We start from the raw sequence: 19,786 nt of genomic DNA, 5'->3' as shown, positions 1-19,786 counted from the left end.
CCTGCTGAACTCATGAACTCTTTAACTGCCTTGCTTTTGTTAAGCTTCGGTAGCCAAGTTAGTGTTTTGTAGGCAGTAACTGCAGGAAGATAAGCAAAAGAAAGTTGACCAGTGCTTCCAGACTGAGTAGGGAATACTGCAGATGATGCATCTTGTGTATTGCTTTCGAAGAGGCATCACTGCTGCTTTTCCTGTTTTGAAAACAAAATAAGCTTTTATTAAAAAAAAGTTTTGATTGTATTTGACCTGACAGCTTCCCTTAAAAGTATTGATAAATCTGCAGTACCTGACGTTATTGGTGTAGAATTGCCCTTCTTAAATGGGCTGTAGGTGGCACGTCCCAAGTTAGATGTAAAACTTCCAGAAGTGTCCTAAACACTGGTTTAATAGCTTGGTTTGCAGCTAAATCTAATCCCAGTGAGGCGTGAAGTCCCTTTTGTTGCACCTCCCAAACTCCAGCCCTGCAGACTTTCCGAAGCAGAAGGGGTTTTCTCTAGTCTGCAAACTTTGCCATCTCGAGTCTTGTAACCGCTTTAGAAACACAGTGCCCTGTAACCACGTAACAAATTGTGTAAGTGATGCATAAAATGCAAGCTGCCTTTTGATTAGAACAGTTTTTACTTTGCTCTTTTGTTCTGTTTTCTAGAACTATTCCATGGCAGTCTATCTTGTAAAGCAGCTGTCCTCCACGGTGTTGCTGCAGAGGTTGCGAGCAAAAGGGATACGGAACCCGGATCACTCTAGAGCACTGAGTATGTCTGCTGTACTACTTGTTTGAAAAGGAAAAAGAGCTTTGGTAAAAGGAGGCTTGAAATAGGGCTGTACTCACTGAGGTTTGGACTTCCTACAATTCTCTGGGTTTTGAGAATCTGATAGTGGTGTTCTTTGTATTCGGTTCCAATTCAAAGACTCAGAGGCCTTTGTTTGTACTAGGAGCCAGTCCAGGAACCCTGTTGACACTGTGAAGGGAAAAATGCAAGAGAATCTCTTTCAGCTCAGCCATACTGGCTTTGTTTCTTCAGAACAGCACAACTGTATTTCTGTAGTTAGCTGGTAATTCAGTACCTCAAGCAAGCTGAACTAAATGCCTGATACTGGACTTTGATGCTGACATGCTGGAGGAGAGTCTCCATCAACGTAGTTTTTGTTCCTTTGTCACGATATTGTGGATTGAGCTCCTGGAGAGAGAGTGTCTGGCACAATACTCCTCCCAACCCCCTTCCAAATTTAAGCGTGAGGTTTGCTGCTTTATTGTTTTCTCTGACAAGTACGTGTTGGTACAAGTTTGTATAACAAAAATGCAAGCAAAAACTGCTGCATGTTTCTTTTTCAGGGAGAGGGTGAAAATACCAACACCTGACAGCTGTTGGTCGTACTCTTTAATGCTCAGATAACATGTGTTGCACACAGCGCAGGACCTTCTCCTAAAGGGAAGAAATTACTCCACCAGTAAATGCTACAAAGCCAGTGGTGTCTAATGCTGGGCATTAGCTTGTGCTAATGCAATGTGATGATTTATGTGCTCAAAAATCTAGAGAGTTTCCAGGTGGCTACTGCTCTGTGTAGGCAAGATGAGAATGAGGGTGTAGGTCCACTTCACAGAGCAGGAAAAACATGGAACTGACTTATTTGTTGAACTGGTGACTGCTTATAAAACAGTCGGTGTCAGTAAAAGTAGAGATGACAGACTTCTGCAGTGCTAATATTTCACTGCAGTGACTTAAAACACAGGTTTTGTCAGGGTAATTCTGATTTCCTGTTTCTCAATTTGCTTTTCCATTTTAAATCACAGGATTGCTTGATGAGTGTTTCAGAGGTTTACAGTGGTGCTTGTCCGTGTGAGAGTCACTAACACCTTTTTTTGATGTGCTTGAAGTGAACAGTCAAGTCAATGTGGCTCATCTTGTCGGTAGATTTTAAATAACTGTCAAGTACAAAGTTGCATGTATATGAGAAGAGATATCGCTGTATAATTTTCTAGGGATCTTGGTTTAAGATGAACTCTTCCTACTTTTTGTTTTCTTAAATCTTGTCATCTATGATCTTTCTAGAGAGTAAAGACTGCTTATGTTACATGTTTGTTGTGAGAGTCTGAAACAAGTGAGTCTACTGTTTGCTTCCAGTAGATACGGCAAATGGAAAGTTTAGCACACAGTTTCAGACTTGTTGTATTTCTTTATCTTCCAATTTGTGTTTTAAATCAACTGTAAAATAAACCTTTTCTTCTTTCAAATAACAGTTAAAGAGAAACTGACTGCTGATCCAGACAGTGAAATAGCAACAACAAGCTTAAGAGTTTCTCTCCTCTGTCCGGTAAGTTGGTTTTTTTTTTCGTTCCTCAAAACTGATTCTGATCAAAAAGTGGCTGTTCTGGGACCTGCATTTGGTAGAGATTAGCGTGTGTTTGCCTGTGTGTTAACTTTGTGGGGTAGGATCCAGTGCTGAAGTTATCTGTCCCTGTGCTTAAGCATGTGATATACCCCTGAGAAAATGAGTATTCCATTAACTTGAAAACACTGTTTGAAATGACAGGTAAGCACACATTTAAATCTGTCACTACATCGTGTGGGTGTGCAGTTTGAGTCCTTGATTGTAATAAAACCACTCCCAGTGGTAAGGTAGGTAAATCTGAGTATTAAAAATAGCTCTTCGGCCAGTGTCTGCAGTCAAAGAATTGAGCATCTTTTAACTGAAGGTGATTATATACATGTTTGGACTTTGAGTATTTAATAATCTTAGATTAAAAACAAAACAATGTCCTAGAGGCTGTTCGACAGAATTAGTTCCAAACCTGAAGTAGGAGAATACAGTTCCAGTGAATGTGGAAGTGGCAGAGACATACTGTATCTTGGCCTGATAATTGATTATTGACCAAGTAGATGCAGAGGTGAGCGGTAGTTTATACCTGGCTTTATGTTATCATTGGTAAAATGCTCAATATTAATATTATGTGGACTTTTTTTCATCTTTGAGACCTCTTTTAAACCTCTTTTCAAGATTAAGGATATATCTGTTTCCTGGTTTGGCTCAGTCTGCTCGAGCTTGACATGAAGTTTTCAGTTTTGAAATCTAAAGAAGAAAACTGACTTTATTCTTGCAAAATTGAAGCTTATTTCTCAAGTTATTGAATATGTTCTTAAACTCTACCAGTGTGAAGACAGACTTCTAGATGCATAATCTTTGCTTCATAAAAAGCACAATTGACATTGTGGTTACTTTTTGTGTATGCATTAGGTTATTGTAAATCTTTAAATGTGGTGTTATTTCTGATTTTTCAATCTTCAGACCTCCATATCAACACTGATGCTAACTAAATAATAACACATTTATAAGGAAGGTAAACTCATCTGTAAGAAAGATACAGGGACTGCATTTACAAAATAAAATCCTGATCTGTAAACTTAGTACTTCCTAACCTACAGTCTTACAGACCTATGGACTTTTGTGTCACATTGAAACTGCTGCAGAGTTGCAACGCTGAAGTATTTTGGGTCCACAGCTGGCACCTTATTTTGCTGAGTTGTCACAGTTGAATGTTTGTTGTGCTGTTAGTACTTTGTTATTCTAGAAAGCACAACTTGGTTTTGGTAACTTTTTTAGGCACAATATTCTTGCTGCTTAAGATTAGTTTCCAATACGGACCAAAATTGTAATCCGTTAGTAGAAATTAACTGTAAGAGTTTAGATGTGCCTGTGTATTAATTAATTATCTTAAATTAATCTTCATGCATCTTCTGGAATTACAGATTTTTACTTCAGTCTTACTTAATTTGACAAAACTGCCTCTTCAGGCAGTTGTATTGCTTTATAGATCATTCTGTAGGAGTTTTCTGACACACTTCTGCGTGTCCTGGTTGCCCCCATTACTGGTAACAGTTCTTCTGCAGTGCTTTTAGATACCTTTTTTTTTTTCTTGATGACTGTTATTCAGACGAGTTAGTATTAGAGCAGGAGTATCCTCTACAATACTGCTTTTAGGGCTGTAAGTTTGCTAATACCTAAAGATGTCAAATTCTGTTTTGCTTTCTCAGAGTTCTGCCAGGGGTCAAACAAAACAGCCATCAGACATTAGGATGTAGCTCTTCAGAAATCCTCTCTTCGTCGGTGTTTCCTCTTTAATTTTATTGCTTTTCTGATAGACATACAAAACAAAGTCTATAGCAGATTATTTTGAGCATATTTGTCTCTATGTCATTTTAATAATGTCTACAAAACATCCACACTTGACTTTTTTCCCTGTGTGTTCCTTGTTCAGTGCTATTTGATTTTGCTGTAGCTTTTGGAATAATCCATCATTGCAAAGGCTCGTTAGGACAGAGACTGCACCCTTCAACCTGCCCTACGAGTAAAGGTTATTAGCATGATTCAGACTCCTCGGGCCTGAATGTAATTTTATTATAGCCTCCATATTTTTACTTGCTAATTGGTAAGCATTTGGCTCAGGGAGAATCTTTTTTGTAAATATTTTGTGCTTACTTTTTAACGCTCGAATGGAGAGTGTGTGCTTTGAAAGTACCCGTTGGAAATGCCGAGTTGGTCTCCAACAGCAGAACCAAAATTAGAGTGATGCATCTTCAGCTCTGTTAATGCGAGGGTGCTTTCTCCCACCTCGTTTGCTCTAGGTGTGATTCCCTCGTGTGTACACTTCAGTAAAATAAATGGAATTGTGTATCTGCACGGGGGTGGCAGGTTGAGGCTTTATAACCTTTGATTTTGCCCTCAAAAAAAAGTGCGGCGTGAAGCAGCTTCCTCTGAATTTGTTTTGGATTGCTGCTGAGCTTTTTTTAGCACAGAGGCCTGCTTTCCCTTCGAGCCCGTGGAGAACAGAGGAAAAACTGTCCTTAACTATTGGCTGAACCTCTCCAAGATACAGCAGGCAAATGGGCTGCACCGAGTCTGCGTTTCAGGAAGACTCTTGAATTCATGTTCTTTTTTTCACTCAAAATAAAAATAAATAAATTCACAGGCTCTGCAGCCGGACCAAATATTTAACTGCACGAAAATTCCAAATCTAGCATTTGACTGTAGGTTTTGCAGCTTTGTTTACACATCTTTAACTCCTGTTTTGGGCGCGTTTTTAGCATGAAAAGATAGCGATGTTTTGTATGCTGGTAAAAGAAATTACTGCAATGTTTCTCTGACTGCCGACAGGCAGGGATCGAAACAGTAACAGTGTTGGGAAACAGAGTTTTTCCAAAGTTGGGATGCATCCCTTCTTTTACGACCTTTTCTTTTGTCGGTTCTGACACAGCTCGGCCAGTGTGGCAGAGCTGATCCGGGAGGTTCAATGCCAAAAATGGGAAAGGAGACATCAGCTCGTTAACGCTGAGTGTGCCGATTCCATCTGCGTGCGTGTGGCTTTGGTTAAACCCCACCGCTGCTTGGAAATCGGAGGCACAGCTTTTATACCAAGAGCTTGTGAAAATCGTTCTGGTTTAAATCTTTTTTACTTGGGAGACAAATATTTCTGTTCTTCCTGCGGCACGTGTCTTTGACCTGCCTTGTTTTTATTTTCCATCGCATAGGAGCGTCCAGGTTTTATCTCCAGTACCCTTACTCTTGATCCTCGCTGAACTGGGAGACTCTTCCTGTGCCCAAAAGACAAACGAGCCATTGACCTACCATCTGGGAGATAAGAATTCCTAACAGACATGGATCAGGGGGCCTTGCTTTGTTGGGGGTTGATTACACGATAGAAATAATGTGCTTGGTCATGGATTTTTGGGGGAGGGGGTGCCAAACACATGGCCCATACAGCATCTCCTGCTGCCTGAGCTGCCCACCACCATTACTGCAGACTCCCCAGGGAGTTCTCCGCTCCCCTCCCATCTGGTGGTGAGTTTTATGGCAGTGACTGAGAGCCAGAGGGGAAGAAAAAGAAGCAAGATCCTGCAGTCTAGCTGAGTTTGCTGGGAATGGGGTGGAGGGATTTCTGCTAGCGGGGGATAAAAAAAAAAAAAAAAGCATCATGGAGGAAGTAGTGGACTGTGAGTAGAGCCTTTGTTCTTGCTATTTAGTTTTCTGATATTCTGAGGTTGAGTGCCATCCTGTGGCACCCGTCTTGTATTGCGCAGAGTCGCTCTGCGTGCCCACGTTTGAGCTGCGCTCAAACCAGTTCCTCCTCCCACCCTCTGCTGGAACTGGCTGGAGGTTTTCAGATCAAGTCATTGTGTATGTTTTAGTCAAATATATGTAGCTTCAAAATACTCAATATAAATAGTTCTTAATTAATAATTGTTTTGTTGGGTTTTTTAATGTGGTGTTTAGACATTCTTCTTTTTACCTTTAGTGTGGTCATTTAAAGCCCCTCCCTAAACTGCAGCATCAGCACTTTGCCAGAAAACAACTAGTTGGTTTTTTTGAGGAGAAGAGACCTTTTTATTTCAGATTAATATGAAGTGTCTTACTGCCTAAACAATTTTGCATTCAATGCAGTCATATGTTACTGGCTTATGATCTGGGTTAGTGTTGATCTGTCTATCCAAGTCAAGATGGATATGCAGTGATAGGACAAGGGGTAATGGCTTTAATCAAAAGAGGGGAGATTTAGATTAGATCTAAGGAAGAAATTCTTCCCTCTGAGGGTGGTGAGGCACTGGACCAGGTTGCCCAGAGAAGCTGTGGCTGCCCCATCCCTGGAAGTGTTCAAGGCCAGGTTGGATGAGGCTTTGAGCAACCTGGTGTAGTGGAGGGTGTCCCTGCCCATGGCAGGGGGGTTGGAACTGGATGGTCTTTGAGGTCGCTTCCAACCCAAACCATTCCATGATTCTGTATTCCACAGTTTAGCCTTAACACTCACTGTATGTAGCACTCCTGTGTTATCTCAGCTCTGCTTTTTCTGTTAAACTTGTGGAAGCTTTGTGCTAGCCTGCAAAACCTCTCTGTCCTAGCCTTTCTGCAAACTTGAAGGAAAGGATGGTCCTCATCTGAAAGTGTACTTTAAAACTCATTTTCTCCTGTTTCATTATCCGTTAACATTTACAGGCCCTTTGTAATGTTGAAAAGATGTGATGGTGTTAGAGGGGATAGTCAAGTATTTGTATTTTACCTGAGAAAAAGGCAGTGGCCTTTCAGGTTAGCTCACAACTGTGTACATAGTAGTGGTGTTTATCACAGCAGGAGGAGTATAAAATAGTTTCTCGATAGTTAACAGGTGTGACTTATGTTGTGAGTAGTCACCTTCTGACAGGCCTTTGGAGAAAGCAGTGACAATGATGGAGTTAGAGAACTCATCAGGAAACGAGCCGTAATCCTGCAGGTGCGTGTCTGTACGCTTGCTACAGTGGCTGTAGAGCTGAGCAAGTAGTTCTAGTAGTGCCGTGATGACCGAAGTGTGGACAGCAGCTCCAACACACAGCTTAACTGTGAGTCAGTAGGAGAGGTCTGACCCACGTTCATCAGCTTTTTGAATACTAATGCTGGAGAAAAAAAATATTTTTTGTGGTTCATCCAGGACGCTGGTATGTTGCAGGTGGTCAGTGGTCTCTGTATTTTGTTACAGGAATATGGAAGAGTGTAGTCTTCAGTTTCCTTGATCAAATGTAGTTAAAAATGTGGTTGTTTTAATCACTTTTTTCTATAATTAAACCTACGTACGATGGAGGAAACGATGCATGTGACGTGTATTTTAATCAAAACTCGGATTCGTGAGAGTTCTTTCTGGAGTAAAACTCAACCTATCTCTGTCTCTTTTCAGACAGAAGAGTCCTGTTTGTTAATTGAATACCAAGATGATGTAATCTTGTTGGTTTTTTTCTCTTAAAGCTTGGTAAAATGCGGCTAACTATACCGTGCAGGGCCCTGACTTGTTCACACCTGCAATGTTTTGATGCCACTCTCTATATTCAAATGAATGAAAAGAAACCAACTTGGGTTTGCCCTGTCTGTGACAAGAAGGCTCCCTATGAACATCTCATTATTGATGGGTGAGTAAAACTTGGATCAAAATGAAGGATGGACCTTAAACTCTCTGCTTACTGTTGTTGTGCTGGACAGAGTGCAATGCTCTGAAATCTTAGCTGGCTGTGACCTGGTTTCAGTTACCATGTCCTTTCATTTCCCTCCTGTTGGTGAACAATTACTAACCAGGTGCTTCTTTGTTCAGTATTCTGGAAGAATTGTGGTCATCAAACTGTTAAAGTTAATAATAATGAAAGGTTTTCCTTCCAATCCTAGGTAAATTTTTGAGCTATCCTGCCTAAAATGGTTGGTTTGCCTTTTTTTTTTTTTTTTTTTAAAATATCGCACGGTGCTGGATCCCTAGTTGAAAACAGCACATCTTTTGATGGAGCAGCTCTACAAACCTGGCATCGTTGATAGCAGGCATTTGTGTTAGATCAAATAGGTACTGCCACCCCCCCCAAATCCACGTACAATTCCGTGTACCATTTCACACTTGGGGAGTTGCTATATATAGAAAGTGGCATAGAGACTGGTTCCCTGGTACTGCCTACCCACAGGACATTAAAAAAAAAAAAAAATCTATTGTTGGTCTCCACGAAGAAATGCCAAGTATGTGTTCTTGGGTTTGCATTTTAATTCCTTAGATAAGAACCTTCTTTCCAAAACGTGATAAAGACGGAGAACAAGTAGAGTGTTCTGAGAATACTCGCAGAATATTTTACTGAAAAAACCCACCGACTAACCAACCAGTAAAACTGCCACAACAAACAAAACCCCAAAAAGCAAAACAAAACCCCCTGAAACAGTCAGAACCCCAGAAAACCAACTCACAGATAGTTGGGTCTTTTTTTAGTGAGGATGTACTTTGTTTTGGTGGCCTGCCAGTGAAACATAAGATTGCTCGGGATCCCCATTAAGGCCCTGCAAAAAGTCCTGGAAATGACACTCAGGGGTGGCACAGACTGCTTTGGATTCATGGATCCTGAGATTTACAGGTCCTCTCCTTTGGATCAGAGAGTCGTGGGGTTCCTTGTTCTACATTTCAGCCTAAAATAATAAAGGCTAAGAGTAGTAATAACCAAAGCAACCCATTTTCCTTATTTCTTCTTGTGTTGCCAGGTAAGGATAGTGGAGAGGAGGTGATATAATGTCATGGTGTAACCCAGCTGGCAACTAAACGCCATGCAGCCGCTTGCCCACCCTCCCCTACCCCTGGGAAATGGCAAAGAGAATTCAAGGGGAAAAGGGAGGGAGACTCTTGGGTTGAGATAACAATATAACAATAATAAAATTACAAGTGATAGTGATAAATAATAATATATGAAAAAATATATATAATATGGTAATAATATATACAAACAAGTGATGCACAGTATAATGGCTCCCCACCCAGTGACCAACACCTGTCTCATCCTGGCACGCAGTCCCAAAACAGATAAGTCCCAACACCACAATCCTGGATGAGTGAGAGGCCCGGAAAGAGAGCGAGAGAGAGGTAGAACTCCTAGAGTCTGAGAGAGTCCTCAGAAGAGAATTCCCAACTTCCCAATTAACCCTCATCTATATACCGGTCGTGATGTCGCATGATCTGGAATACTCCAGTGGCCAATGTGGCCCTCAATCCTAAGTCTAAGGTCGAATCCTAAGGGGAGTCGTGGGCCCTTTGTCCCCGCTGTGCTCCTGCACACCGGCAAAACACGGGAAGCTGATGTCTCAGCACCGACTCCAAACATCAGTGCGCTGTCAACGTTCTTCTCGTTCAAATCCCAGACTAAATCCAAAGCACGGAGCTCTTCTGGGTGCTCTGCTAAAACCAAAAACTAACTCAGTCCCAGCCGAAACCAGGGCATGGAGCATCCCAGGGAGAAGATTATTTCTGGAAAATGTTTCCATCTGGGAAAGAGTGAACTTTCTCACTAATTAAAGCAAAGCTCTTTCCTACACAGAACCACATGAATAGTCTTGGTCAAAAGCTGGAATTCCCACTGGGAGTGGCATGGTGCCAGGATCCTAGAAGTTTTAGGAGATGCAGCTAGGAGAAGAGGCTGCATGTTTAGATTCTCATGCTCAGCTTTTGTTAGGAAGTTTTCACTTAAAAAGAAAAAAGGGATTTCGAGAAGTACTAATCTTTAAGTATTAAGCTGTGTGGACTCCTTTAAGAGATGAGCTTCCTCAGTTAAATATTGTTAAAGACAAATAAGAGTAAGAAAGAGCTGGGGTTTTTGACATTAGTTTGCATTCTTTCATTTTGGAAAATGGAGGGTTCAGTGTCATTAGCTCTGCGGGGTTCCACTCTTGTGGTTCTTCAGAGTGAATGTGCAGATTTTTATTTTACGTAGTATTTTAAATTTTTCAGAGACTCCTTTTTATCAAGGAAGCGGATGAGGGAAGGGTGGAACAATGAAAGCTTTTGACTCTTTTTAAATGCTACTTCAAACGTACACTGACTGATGAAGGTATTCTAGAAAAAAATGAGTTAAGCTCTTTTTGAAGGCTGACACTAAGTGTTTTCGATTGACAGGTTGTTCATGGAAATCCTGAAGTATTGTACAGACTGTGATGAAATTCAGTTTAAGGAGGATGGATCGTGGGCTCCGATGAGGTCGAAGAAGGAGGTGCAGGAAGTAACTGCGTCTTACAATGGAGTTGATGGTAAGTCATGTTTTGGGATGTCTGGACTGAATGTCATACTTCTTAAGTATTGATGTTCCTTTAACTTTTCAAAATGCTTATTTTTGCCTGCGTGTTCGTAGCTTTTAATGATCATTTGTGAGAAGGATCACTTGAGTAATAACAGTTCGGGGCTGATGATACTTGTAATATCAACATGATGTAATTTTGCTGTCTTTTATTCTAAGTTGTAAGCTTTATTTATGAAGGCATATCATAAGCTGTGATGTTATGATGATTGCAGTGTTACTGTAAGCTACAGCTTATAATGTTGACTTACTTTGTATAGGATGCATAAGCTCCTCCTTGGAACATCAAGTGTCTTCTCACCAACAGTCAAATAAAAATAAGAAAGTGGAAGTGATTGATTTAACCATTGATAGCTCATCAGATGAAGAGGAGGAGGAACCACCTGCAAAGAGAAACTGTCCTTCCATATCTCCAGCATCACCGTTAAATAATAAGGGGTAAGAATAAAATATGCAGGCTGATGCAGAGGGAATATGCTCACGACGGAGAGTAGTAACACATTGGAAAAGAAGTTGGATCTAGAAAGTTCTGTATTTGGGTTAGATCCTGATTTAGTATCTCACAGCAAATGGATTTGACCTCAGGTCACAGGGCCTGGAAAAAATTGGAATAACAACTTTGATTTAAGTGTGTAACACGATATGGTTTTAAAATTGTATTTGTACTAATATTTGTGAAAATGAGTATTAAGTGGTGCAAAAGGTTGTGACTTAGAAGTATATTTTTTGCAGATTTGGAAATGTTTTTCTTTCATAGGGATATATGGAAGCAGCAACATACGGAGAGAGAGAGAGAACAATGAGAAACATGGGTGTGTTGTGGGAGTGTGTGGGTTTTGCTGGTGGTTACTGCCAGTAGCCAGTAATAGAGAGTGCTGGAATAACCTGGTTACACCTGAGCAGCCAAGCTGGTAATAGCACCCTGTTTGCTTCAACATGTAGGGATGCAAACCGAGGCTGAGCCAAAGGGATCCTGTTGTTGAACTGATGATTACTCCAGTAATGTAAACGACTCGGTGATCACTTAAAACTCTCCAAAAACCTTTTTTGGCTGTCTTCTGTTGCTGATTACCTTGTAGAATGTATCTTCTGTGCTGTTACACAGATTTATGCCTTTTTGGGGGTTCAGTATATACCTTTAGGATTGTCTTGTCCTGGCTTAGGAGTGTTTGTAACATATTGTAGCGGAGGTCCCAGTACCATTTATATCGAGAGCGTCAATTTCTGCTATTTGAGAGACTGAGCTTTCCTTTGCTTTTAGTTTTGCTAGACTTCAGCTTTTGGGCTGCATTAACTTTTCTGATAAAATATGGTTGTGAGAAGAAAGCTTGAGGAACGTGTGATGCTCATGTCTCTTCTGCCCCTCCCTCCCACCTCTTCCCAGTCCCTACAAGACTCTTTGAGCTGCTGTAACATCTTCGTGCTTTCTAGTGAAGCTTTGAAATTTAGTAGGGAAGCAGTTGTTGCACACCTGTCACAAAGTTCATAATGTGTGGAAGGGTTGTCTTTGTGTGAAATTTGGAAGTGGGCATACCCTGCATGGGACAGCAGTAGAAATCTTCAAATGCTGTTCTTTTAGCATTTAAGCCAAGACTGTATTTTATGCTTGTAACAAGCCTTTGTTTCTTCCAGCATTTTAAATTTACCCCATCAAGCATCTCCTGTGTCAAGAACACCGAGCCTTCCTGCTGTTGACGCCAGCTACATCAATACATCACTTATCCAAGACTACAGGCATCCATTCCATATGACACCTATGCCTTATGACTTGCAAGGTGAGCTTCTGGCAGTTCCTAGCTGTAAGTACAGCTCTCCAAGCAATACTGACTATTATAAAGTGATTTAAACATGCAGTCGTTTGACAGTCCAGTAGTGCAAAACATTATTTTGCATCCACAGAGATGAGGTGATATTAAAAAAAAAAAAAAAAATTAGGTTAATATCTTAAGGTTTTAAAAGGTTGATGTTTTGCAAGCTCCGGTGGTGAAGAGAGTCTGAAGCGTCACCAGTATTACGCTGGTTTTATTTCAAAATAAATGGTGTGAAAATGGAGAGGTGCTTTTTTGTTTCGAGAAGCTTAATTGTTTTTCTTTGGCTCTTTACAGGTTTAGATTTCTTCCCTTTCCTGTCAGGAGACAATCAGGTAAGTCAAGGAAAATCAAGTCATATGGCAGATACTCTTTTCTGAGAAGGACTTACTGACAGGGATGTATAGGCAAGGAAGCAGCAGATGTGTGATGTGGGTGTAGATGCAGGCAGGCTGCAGCTTTATTTTATGCAGGTAGAAACTGTGACCAAACATAAGCATTGTCTAAATACCGGTGCAGGATAAGGTGTAGCAGAAGATACACATTTCAGTTTCCAGGGGTTAAGCTCAGTCGGACACTATTGTGTTGTGGAATGACCATCAGCTGTGGCTGAAGGTCCACCAGCCACCTCCATAGTTTTTCCAAGCTGAGGTCTGACTTTGGCCATCTGACTGTGCTGGGCCCCATAGCTGGGACTCTTGACAGTCCTTTACACAATTTGGGGAGTCAGGGGCAGCTCTCTGTTTTTTCTGAGCCTCTGTGCCTGTGCATACCATGTTTGCCACCTTTCCGTAAGTGCTTGTTGAAATGGGTTATAGTGGTGCTGGCTCCTCTGGTTTTGGGAACTAAACAGGTCGTTCTCCAAAGGAGTCTGGGTTGGCAAGTCCTCCCACTTGATCACTTTTCATCCTGTGCCTCCAAGAAAGGAAGGGGGCTGGGGTGCCTCAGCTGCCCTTTTCCCTTCGTGTCCGTTCTGCAGTCTCGAGTAGGAGAATTGCACTAGATGTAGAGGGATGCCTTTGTATCATAATTAAGACCAGAGTCTACAATGTAGAATTTGGATTCAGAAAAGCCATCTTGATACTCAGTGAAACACAGAGAAGAGAATTATTCTGAAGCAATAAGAAATCTGATGCTGCACTGATACGGTGTAATTATACCAGTACGTAAATGCTGGGGAACAAGGCTGAGTAGCCTCTGTGTGTGTGTGTGTGTTCCATCAGATACTGGAAGGAAACATTGAGAGCAAAATGACCCTGTGCAGAGGTTGTATTTAAAATCGAGTTCTTGGCAGCTCAAGTTCTTGGCTTTCAGGGGCTGCCAACTGGGGACAGCCCCTGCTGCCCTCTGATGCGACTAAGCACGCCATTTCTAAACGCCTTTTTCACAGAAATGTGCTTTCCTCCACCAGCAGTGATTAGCACATAGTTTCACCAGCTCTGGTTGGTCTGGGACTTTTGAGCGGAGGAGAGGGATGGCAAAATGTTTCTTTGAAATTTGGGGAATTTTTCCACCAAGGAATTTTTTGAAGAGGTAAAAAGAGTGCTGCTTCTTACCCTTTCTTACCGTTTTGGGTGTCCTGCGATACTGTTGCCTTTCTAGTGTTTGCTCTTACTGATACCAGTATTTCCAATTTCTTCTGGCTTCAGAAATGAGGGGCTGCAGAGGTAAAAGCTCACTGCGTCGGCCCACTTACCTTACAGAAAGGTGGAGTAGACGAGCTGGTGTGAAATCCAGCAGCTGTCAGAGCTTTAGCTTACAAATACCTTCTTTTGTGCTGCTCTGAATCCCAACTCTGGTGTCTGAAATGTAACTTGCAAATGTTGTTTTTCCCCCCCCAGCATTACAACACCTCCCTTCTTGCCGCTGCCGCGGCGGCGGTTTCCGCATCAGATGATCAAGAACTCTTACACTCTCGTTTTTTCCCATACACTTCATCTCAGATGTTTCTCGATCAGCTGAATGCAGGAGGAAGCAGTTCTCTGCCGGCCACAAACAGTAGCAATAGTGGCAGTAACAGCAGTCTTGTTTCCTCCAACAGCCTGCGAGAGAATCATGGTCATCCAGTTGCAAGTAGGAGCAGCACGGACACGGCGTCTATCTTTGGTATCATACCAGACATTATTTCATTGGACTGATTTTTGGAGAAAACGAACTCGTCAGAGGAAATCTTTGTGCTTGGTTTTACTTTATGTTAGAAACATAGACAAGTTTTTTTTCCTTTTTTAGGGAAAAAAATTTACGTGTACAGAGAACAAAAGTATATTTTCAGTTTTACTTTTGTATATAAACCTAAGATGGCCTCACTGGTGAAAATAAGAAAAAAAAAAAACCACAAAACTAAAAAAAAAAATAACAAAAACAAGGAGCTTCAGTTCATTTTTATGGATGTTGAAGACTTTACACCTGTGCATTTGTCATATGAGTTACTTTTTTTTTTTTTCCCCATACTTTGGACACAAATGGCATTATTTTATTCACAGTAACATAAACAGGAAAGAAGCTGAACTTTTAAAGTTCAAACATGTGAGAGGGTTTTTTTTCTCCTCTTGGAGACTGTACGTTTGGTGGAATCTAATTGCCCCATCCCATATTTAGTGCAGATTTTATTATGCTTAAGGTGGAATAAACCCTACCCAAACTGTTCCACAGCATACCCTCTGTTTGCAGGACATAGCCTTTCAGGAGTGGGTTTGTTTTTTTGGGAATTTTTTTTTTTTTTTGTCATTTCTGGTTCTACGTGACCCTCTATTCAGAAGATTTGGGGTTTTTTTTTTAATTCCATGCTTTAATCAGGCATGTTGCAAGCTCATTAGCGCACCAATTACTCTCGAGGGCCAGACTCCATAAAATCTCAGGCTGAGGATTTACTTGGCTGTGCTTCTGTGGGACAGACAGAGAATTTTTATAGACTCTAGCCCCAAATGAAAGCAGTGACACGTTGGACTGTAGGGTTTTGTTTCTAAGAACTTACTATGAAATCCTTTTAAAATAACGTTAAGATCCTAATCAGCAAAATATTAAGCATGTGTCAGTTTGAAATTTGTGGAACTGCTTGTGCTTTGAAGTTAGCCACGCGTGTGTAAATGGCCTCTTGAATCGAGGCCTCTCTTATTCTGGCTGGAGAAACCTACTTTTAGCTGCAGTAGATCAAATTTCTGCTTAAAAATGAACTTGTCAACAAAAGGAAGAAAATACAAATACCAACACACTATTGCATGGTTTGTGCAGCTGATAATGGTCTTGGTACACTGTCTTCTGAGTTCACTTTCATCAAAATTAATATTAAATGTGCAACGTGAGTCTCTTAAACCAAAAACCAACCCAATAAAAAGCGCCCCACCCTGTAGCCCGTGCACTCAAATGTATTGCTACCTATTGAAGTCTCTTAGGGTTGTGGGTTTCAAAATTCAGTTTTCTCTTTTTGGCCTTGTAATTATTTTGATTTCCCTGATTTTTCAGTACGCTTATGTCGAACTTTGAGCCATATTTACTTCCTGATTTCTTTTCTCTCTCTCTTTTTTTTTTTTTTTAAGTTGTGCATGACATAGGAAAATCTTTTTTTTTAGAACTGGTGGGTCATTTGGGCTGATCCGTTCTTAATAAAGAGTGAAATGTGTAAATAGCTGGAATGCAGTTTTTCAGGAGATTCTTTAAAGTAAGAGAAGGGGGAGGGAAGGAGGTGATTCTCTTGTGTCCCAAAGTCCATGTCAGAGAGAGTAAATATTTCCTCTGATGTGAAAAATATTTTTATAACTGGTTGAAAGTGCAGGTAACAAGTTTATCAGGAAGAGAGAGTAAGGAATACTAAAATTAGCAGATTCTTGTCTGAATTTTTAATGTCCAAAACTGTTGGTTGCAACTAGTTGCTTTGAACATTGACAAGGGCCACCTTTTGCCTATGAAGTTGTCTCAAAATCTTGCATTGATTAAAAAAGAAAAAAAAAAAAGAAAAAAAAAAAGGAAAAAAAAGGAAAAAAAAAATCTTTAATCCAAGTAGCATTAGGTATTGCTGTATGATCAGTCGTATGGTTATTTGAAAGGTTCACATTATGTGGCATCAAAATCGTTTTTAGTGTTTTTACAGCATCCCTCTGCCACTAAATAGTTGACTTGAATTTTGAAAACAAATGTTTGTGTTTATATGTATATGTGTGTGTATATATGTATTTATAGATCTGTGTGTGTGAGTTAAAAGTGAGTTAAATAGTTTTTCCCATGCATGTGTATTTCATACATATCTGGCTGATATATATATTTCACCATACACCAATTTTATAATTTATTAAATGTCAGTTAAAAAAAAAAAATAAATAAAAGGATAGAAAATGGGAAATACTTATTTTTTAAACTCAAGTCTGATTTTGAAGTGATGAAGCCTACACTAGGAATATATCTCCTACATTTTAGTCATGAATACTAACCTGGTAACTTCAGAGCATATGCTTTACTACCGTTTGTAAACCTGGAGTCCGCCTGCCGCCGGTGTCAGCGGGAGCGCGCGTTATCCCCGCGTCCGGAACGCCCCGGAGAAACTCGGGAGAGCTCGTGGCCGTTTCGCCGACGACTGTGTCGACGTTTCCGTTGACTGTGTTGTTACAGATGACCTGAAGAGCAACTCGTGTCGCTTCTGGCAACGGTATTAAAATCTCGTTAATTAACCGATGAAATGAAACGTGGCGAGCGGGTGGTAACACGGAACCCGGCGTCTTCGTGCCTGTCGTAGCTTCTGGAAGGTGAGGTCAGCTGATGACGTCTTCCATTTCCTCACGAGGGACCCTGACGGGGAGGAAGGCCGTTCAGTTCGCCGCTGTCGTTTTTTAACCTCGTTGCTCTGCAAAGAAGGGACAGAAAGGTTCTGAAGTCCTCCTTTGTGGTGTGACTCCCATGTGCTTTGTGAGTATTCCTGTTTCCCGCTAGGGTGTTCCTTATAGCCCATAATTCTCTGTGCCTCTGACCACAGTGAACATTGCTTGGTAGAAGTCTCAGTCTTGAGTTCTCGACAAGTTCCCCGCGAGCGTCGCTCCGAAGCTCCATCTCCCTTAGTTTGCGTGTTGTCCAGGATGCAGGGGGGCAGCCCAGGGTGCCCTGGCTTGCGGCGCGGCTCCGTTCGCCGCCGGTGGCGGAGCTCCTGCCATCCTTAGGCCAGCGCTCTCTTGTCCTCACCTTCTTCCCCTGGAGGAGCAGGGTGTGCACACACGTGTCCGTGTTACGTGCGTCCGTGCACATGGATACGAGCACGGAGCTGCTGTTTGGATGGCTGGGTGGAAGTGGCTTTGAATCGCTCTTGAGAGCGTGACCGGTGCATCCTTTAGAAGAAGAAAAAACGCGCTCAATGAAAACCTGTGCCACACAAAAACTTGGTAGCACTTCCATAACTATAGAACAGCAGCTCCAGGCTTGCCCCTTCCTCTCCATGGTCATCCTCCCAAGGACGGGATGACCGTTAGGTGTTCAGTGGACTCCCTTGGACCTGCCTCCCAACGCAGAGCTGAGGACTGTGAGGAGAACGTTTCGAAAATTAGTTTCTTTGTTGCAGTTTAACATTTCAGGGTTTTAAGCACATTTTAAATAGAAAGGATTTTGGTTTGTCAGTGTAACTTTTTTTTTTTCTTTTCGTTTTTTTTTTCTTCTTTTTTAACAGAGCTTAGATTTCTAACAAGGGAAAATTGCTGGTGGTCCCCGAAAGTGCTGCTGTTAATTGTTTTAATTAACAAAGGGAAAAATGTATATAAGCAGAATATTAAAAATACCATTAATTCCATGAATTTAAATCTGTCATTCATTGCCTTAAAACTTTCTCTTAGTTTCCATACGGCATGCCAAACCAGTAAATGGCTTTTAAAAATGTATAGTAGACCAATGTCAGTTTGTATAAAAGTACCAAGTGAAAATATTTATTATATGCATTGGAAAAAAAAAAAATGGTTTACCTATTGAATGTTACCTGTTTATGTAGAAATCTTTAGATGTAATAAAAAGCATTCAGTTACGTTGTGTTTCCTGGGGTAAAAAAAAAAAAGGGGAGGAGGGTGTTTTCTGTGAACCCGGAGTTGCAAACTGGTGGCTGACTTTTATCTGGGTAATGTTTACCCACCCAGAGCAGGGAGAAACTGCTTGTTGGGATACAGACGTGTTCTGGAGTAATCCAAAGTGGTTTTGAGCTCATCAGTCCCAGTGACATACAAGCTTTCGTGTTGTCTGCAGCTGAATGGATTTGTTAATCAACTGTTCTGGTCAAGAGGGAAGAGTCAAGCTGTGTATTGGATCATTTGGAATTTGGCTATTGATGCATATTGGAAACAAATGCTTCTAAATCAACTCCTTGTTTCATGAGCTAATTACACTCATGCTCCAAGCAACCGAGGTTTTTCGCTTGCCTTCGTCTCTGGTACTGCTGTAGCAGAGGTCTGGAGCAGCTCCGGTGGGCAGGAACCAAACGCCCACGCCGTGGGCAGACCTCCAAAGGCTCAGCCTCAAGGTAGGTCATTTTTTCTGTCCCAACATTGAGATTTAACTGTGAACCGTGGTAAGAGCCAGCCGTGTCCTGGGCTGCATCCACAGCAGCGTGGGCAGCAGGGCGAGGGAGGGGATTCTGCCCCTCTGCTCTGCTCTCCTGAGATCCCACCTGGAATACTGCGTTCAGCTCTGGGGTCCCCAACACAAGAAGGACATGGAGCTGTTGGAGCAGGTCCAGAGGAGGCCACGGAGATGATGCGAGGGCTGGAGCACCTCTGCTCTGGAGACAGGCTGAGAGAGTTGGGGCTGTTCAGCCTGGAGAAGAGAAGGCTCCGGGGAGACCTTCCAGCACCTCCCAGTGCCTAAAGGGGCTACAGGAAAGCTGGAGAGGGGCTTTGGACAAGGGCATGTAGTGATGGGACACGGGACAATGGCTTTAAACTGAAAGAGGGAAGATTTAGATTAGATCTAAGGAAGAAATTTTTCACTGTGAGGGTGGTGAGGCACTGGCACAGGTTGCCCAAAGAAGCTGTGGCTGCCCCATCCCTGGCAGTGTTCAAGGCCAGGTCGGATGAGGCTTTGGGCAACCTGGTGTAGTGGAAGGTGTCCCTGCCCATGGCAGGGGAGTTGGAACTGGATGGTCTTGAAGGTCCCTTCCAACCCAAACCATTCTATCATTCTATATAAAGGGTTACAAGGGGAATCCTCTTCTGCTGTTAGTTGGAACCTGTTCTTGGTTCTCCTAGTGAATCTTTTCTCTATTTCCCTGTATGCTGTTTTTCTGGAGTGTTGGCTGAGCACTGAGCTGCTTGTAACTCATTTTCAGCGAAACAAGGTTTTCCTGGTGTATTTTCTCTCCGTAGAGTAGGAAGAGCTAATAAAGAATTGAAGGATGCAGTAGACAAGGTATGTCAGTTT

The 19,786-nt window shown here is 41.7% G+C and overlaps 1 protein-coding gene across 7 annotated transcripts in view; it reads left to right on the top strand.

Annotated features, from left to right (window-relative positions):
• Window positions 1-18,401, top strand: part of PIAS1 (protein inhibitor of activated STAT 1) — a 64,709-nt gene extending 46,308 nt beyond the window's left edge. Inside the window, exons 7-15 of one of the 7 annotated variants that reach the window (XR_015222545.1) lie at window positions 647-752; window positions 2,240-2,313; window positions 7,765-7,925; window positions 10,424-10,554; window positions 10,862-11,039; window positions 12,234-12,376; window positions 12,707-12,744; window positions 16,847-17,305; window positions 18,054-18,401. Coding sequence is in view for 3 of the 7 variants with exons in the window: in XM_086620492.1 (XP_086476618.1) it covers window positions 647-752; window positions 2,240-2,313; window positions 7,765-7,925; window positions 10,424-10,554; window positions 10,862-11,039; window positions 12,234-12,376; window positions 12,707-12,744; window positions 14,251-14,547 (1,128 nt within the window). In the remaining 4 variants the exon portion in view is untranslated. Of the gene's footprint in view, window positions 1-646; window positions 753-2,239; window positions 2,314-7,764; window positions 7,926-10,423; window positions 10,555-10,861; window positions 11,040-12,233; window positions 12,377-12,706; window positions 13,943-14,250; window positions 14,611-16,846 lie in introns of those variants that run through there. The other 6 variants (XR_015222548.1, XR_015222546.1, XR_015222547.1 and 3 more) reach the window with 6 other exon arrangements.
• The last annotated feature ends 1,385 nt before the right edge of the window (window positions 18,402-19,786 follow it).

The sequence above is a fragment of the Tauraco erythrolophus genome, chromosome 14 (assembly GCF_009769465.1).
Source record: "Tauraco erythrolophus isolate bTauEry1 chromosome 14, bTauEry1.pri, whole genome shotgun sequence".
NCBI classification, from domain to species: Eukaryota; Metazoa; Chordata; class Aves; order Musophagiformes; family Musophagidae; genus Tauraco; species Tauraco erythrolophus.
Note: the sequence above shows the minus strand (reverse complement) of the source record. Positions and strands in the feature narration are given on the sequence as shown.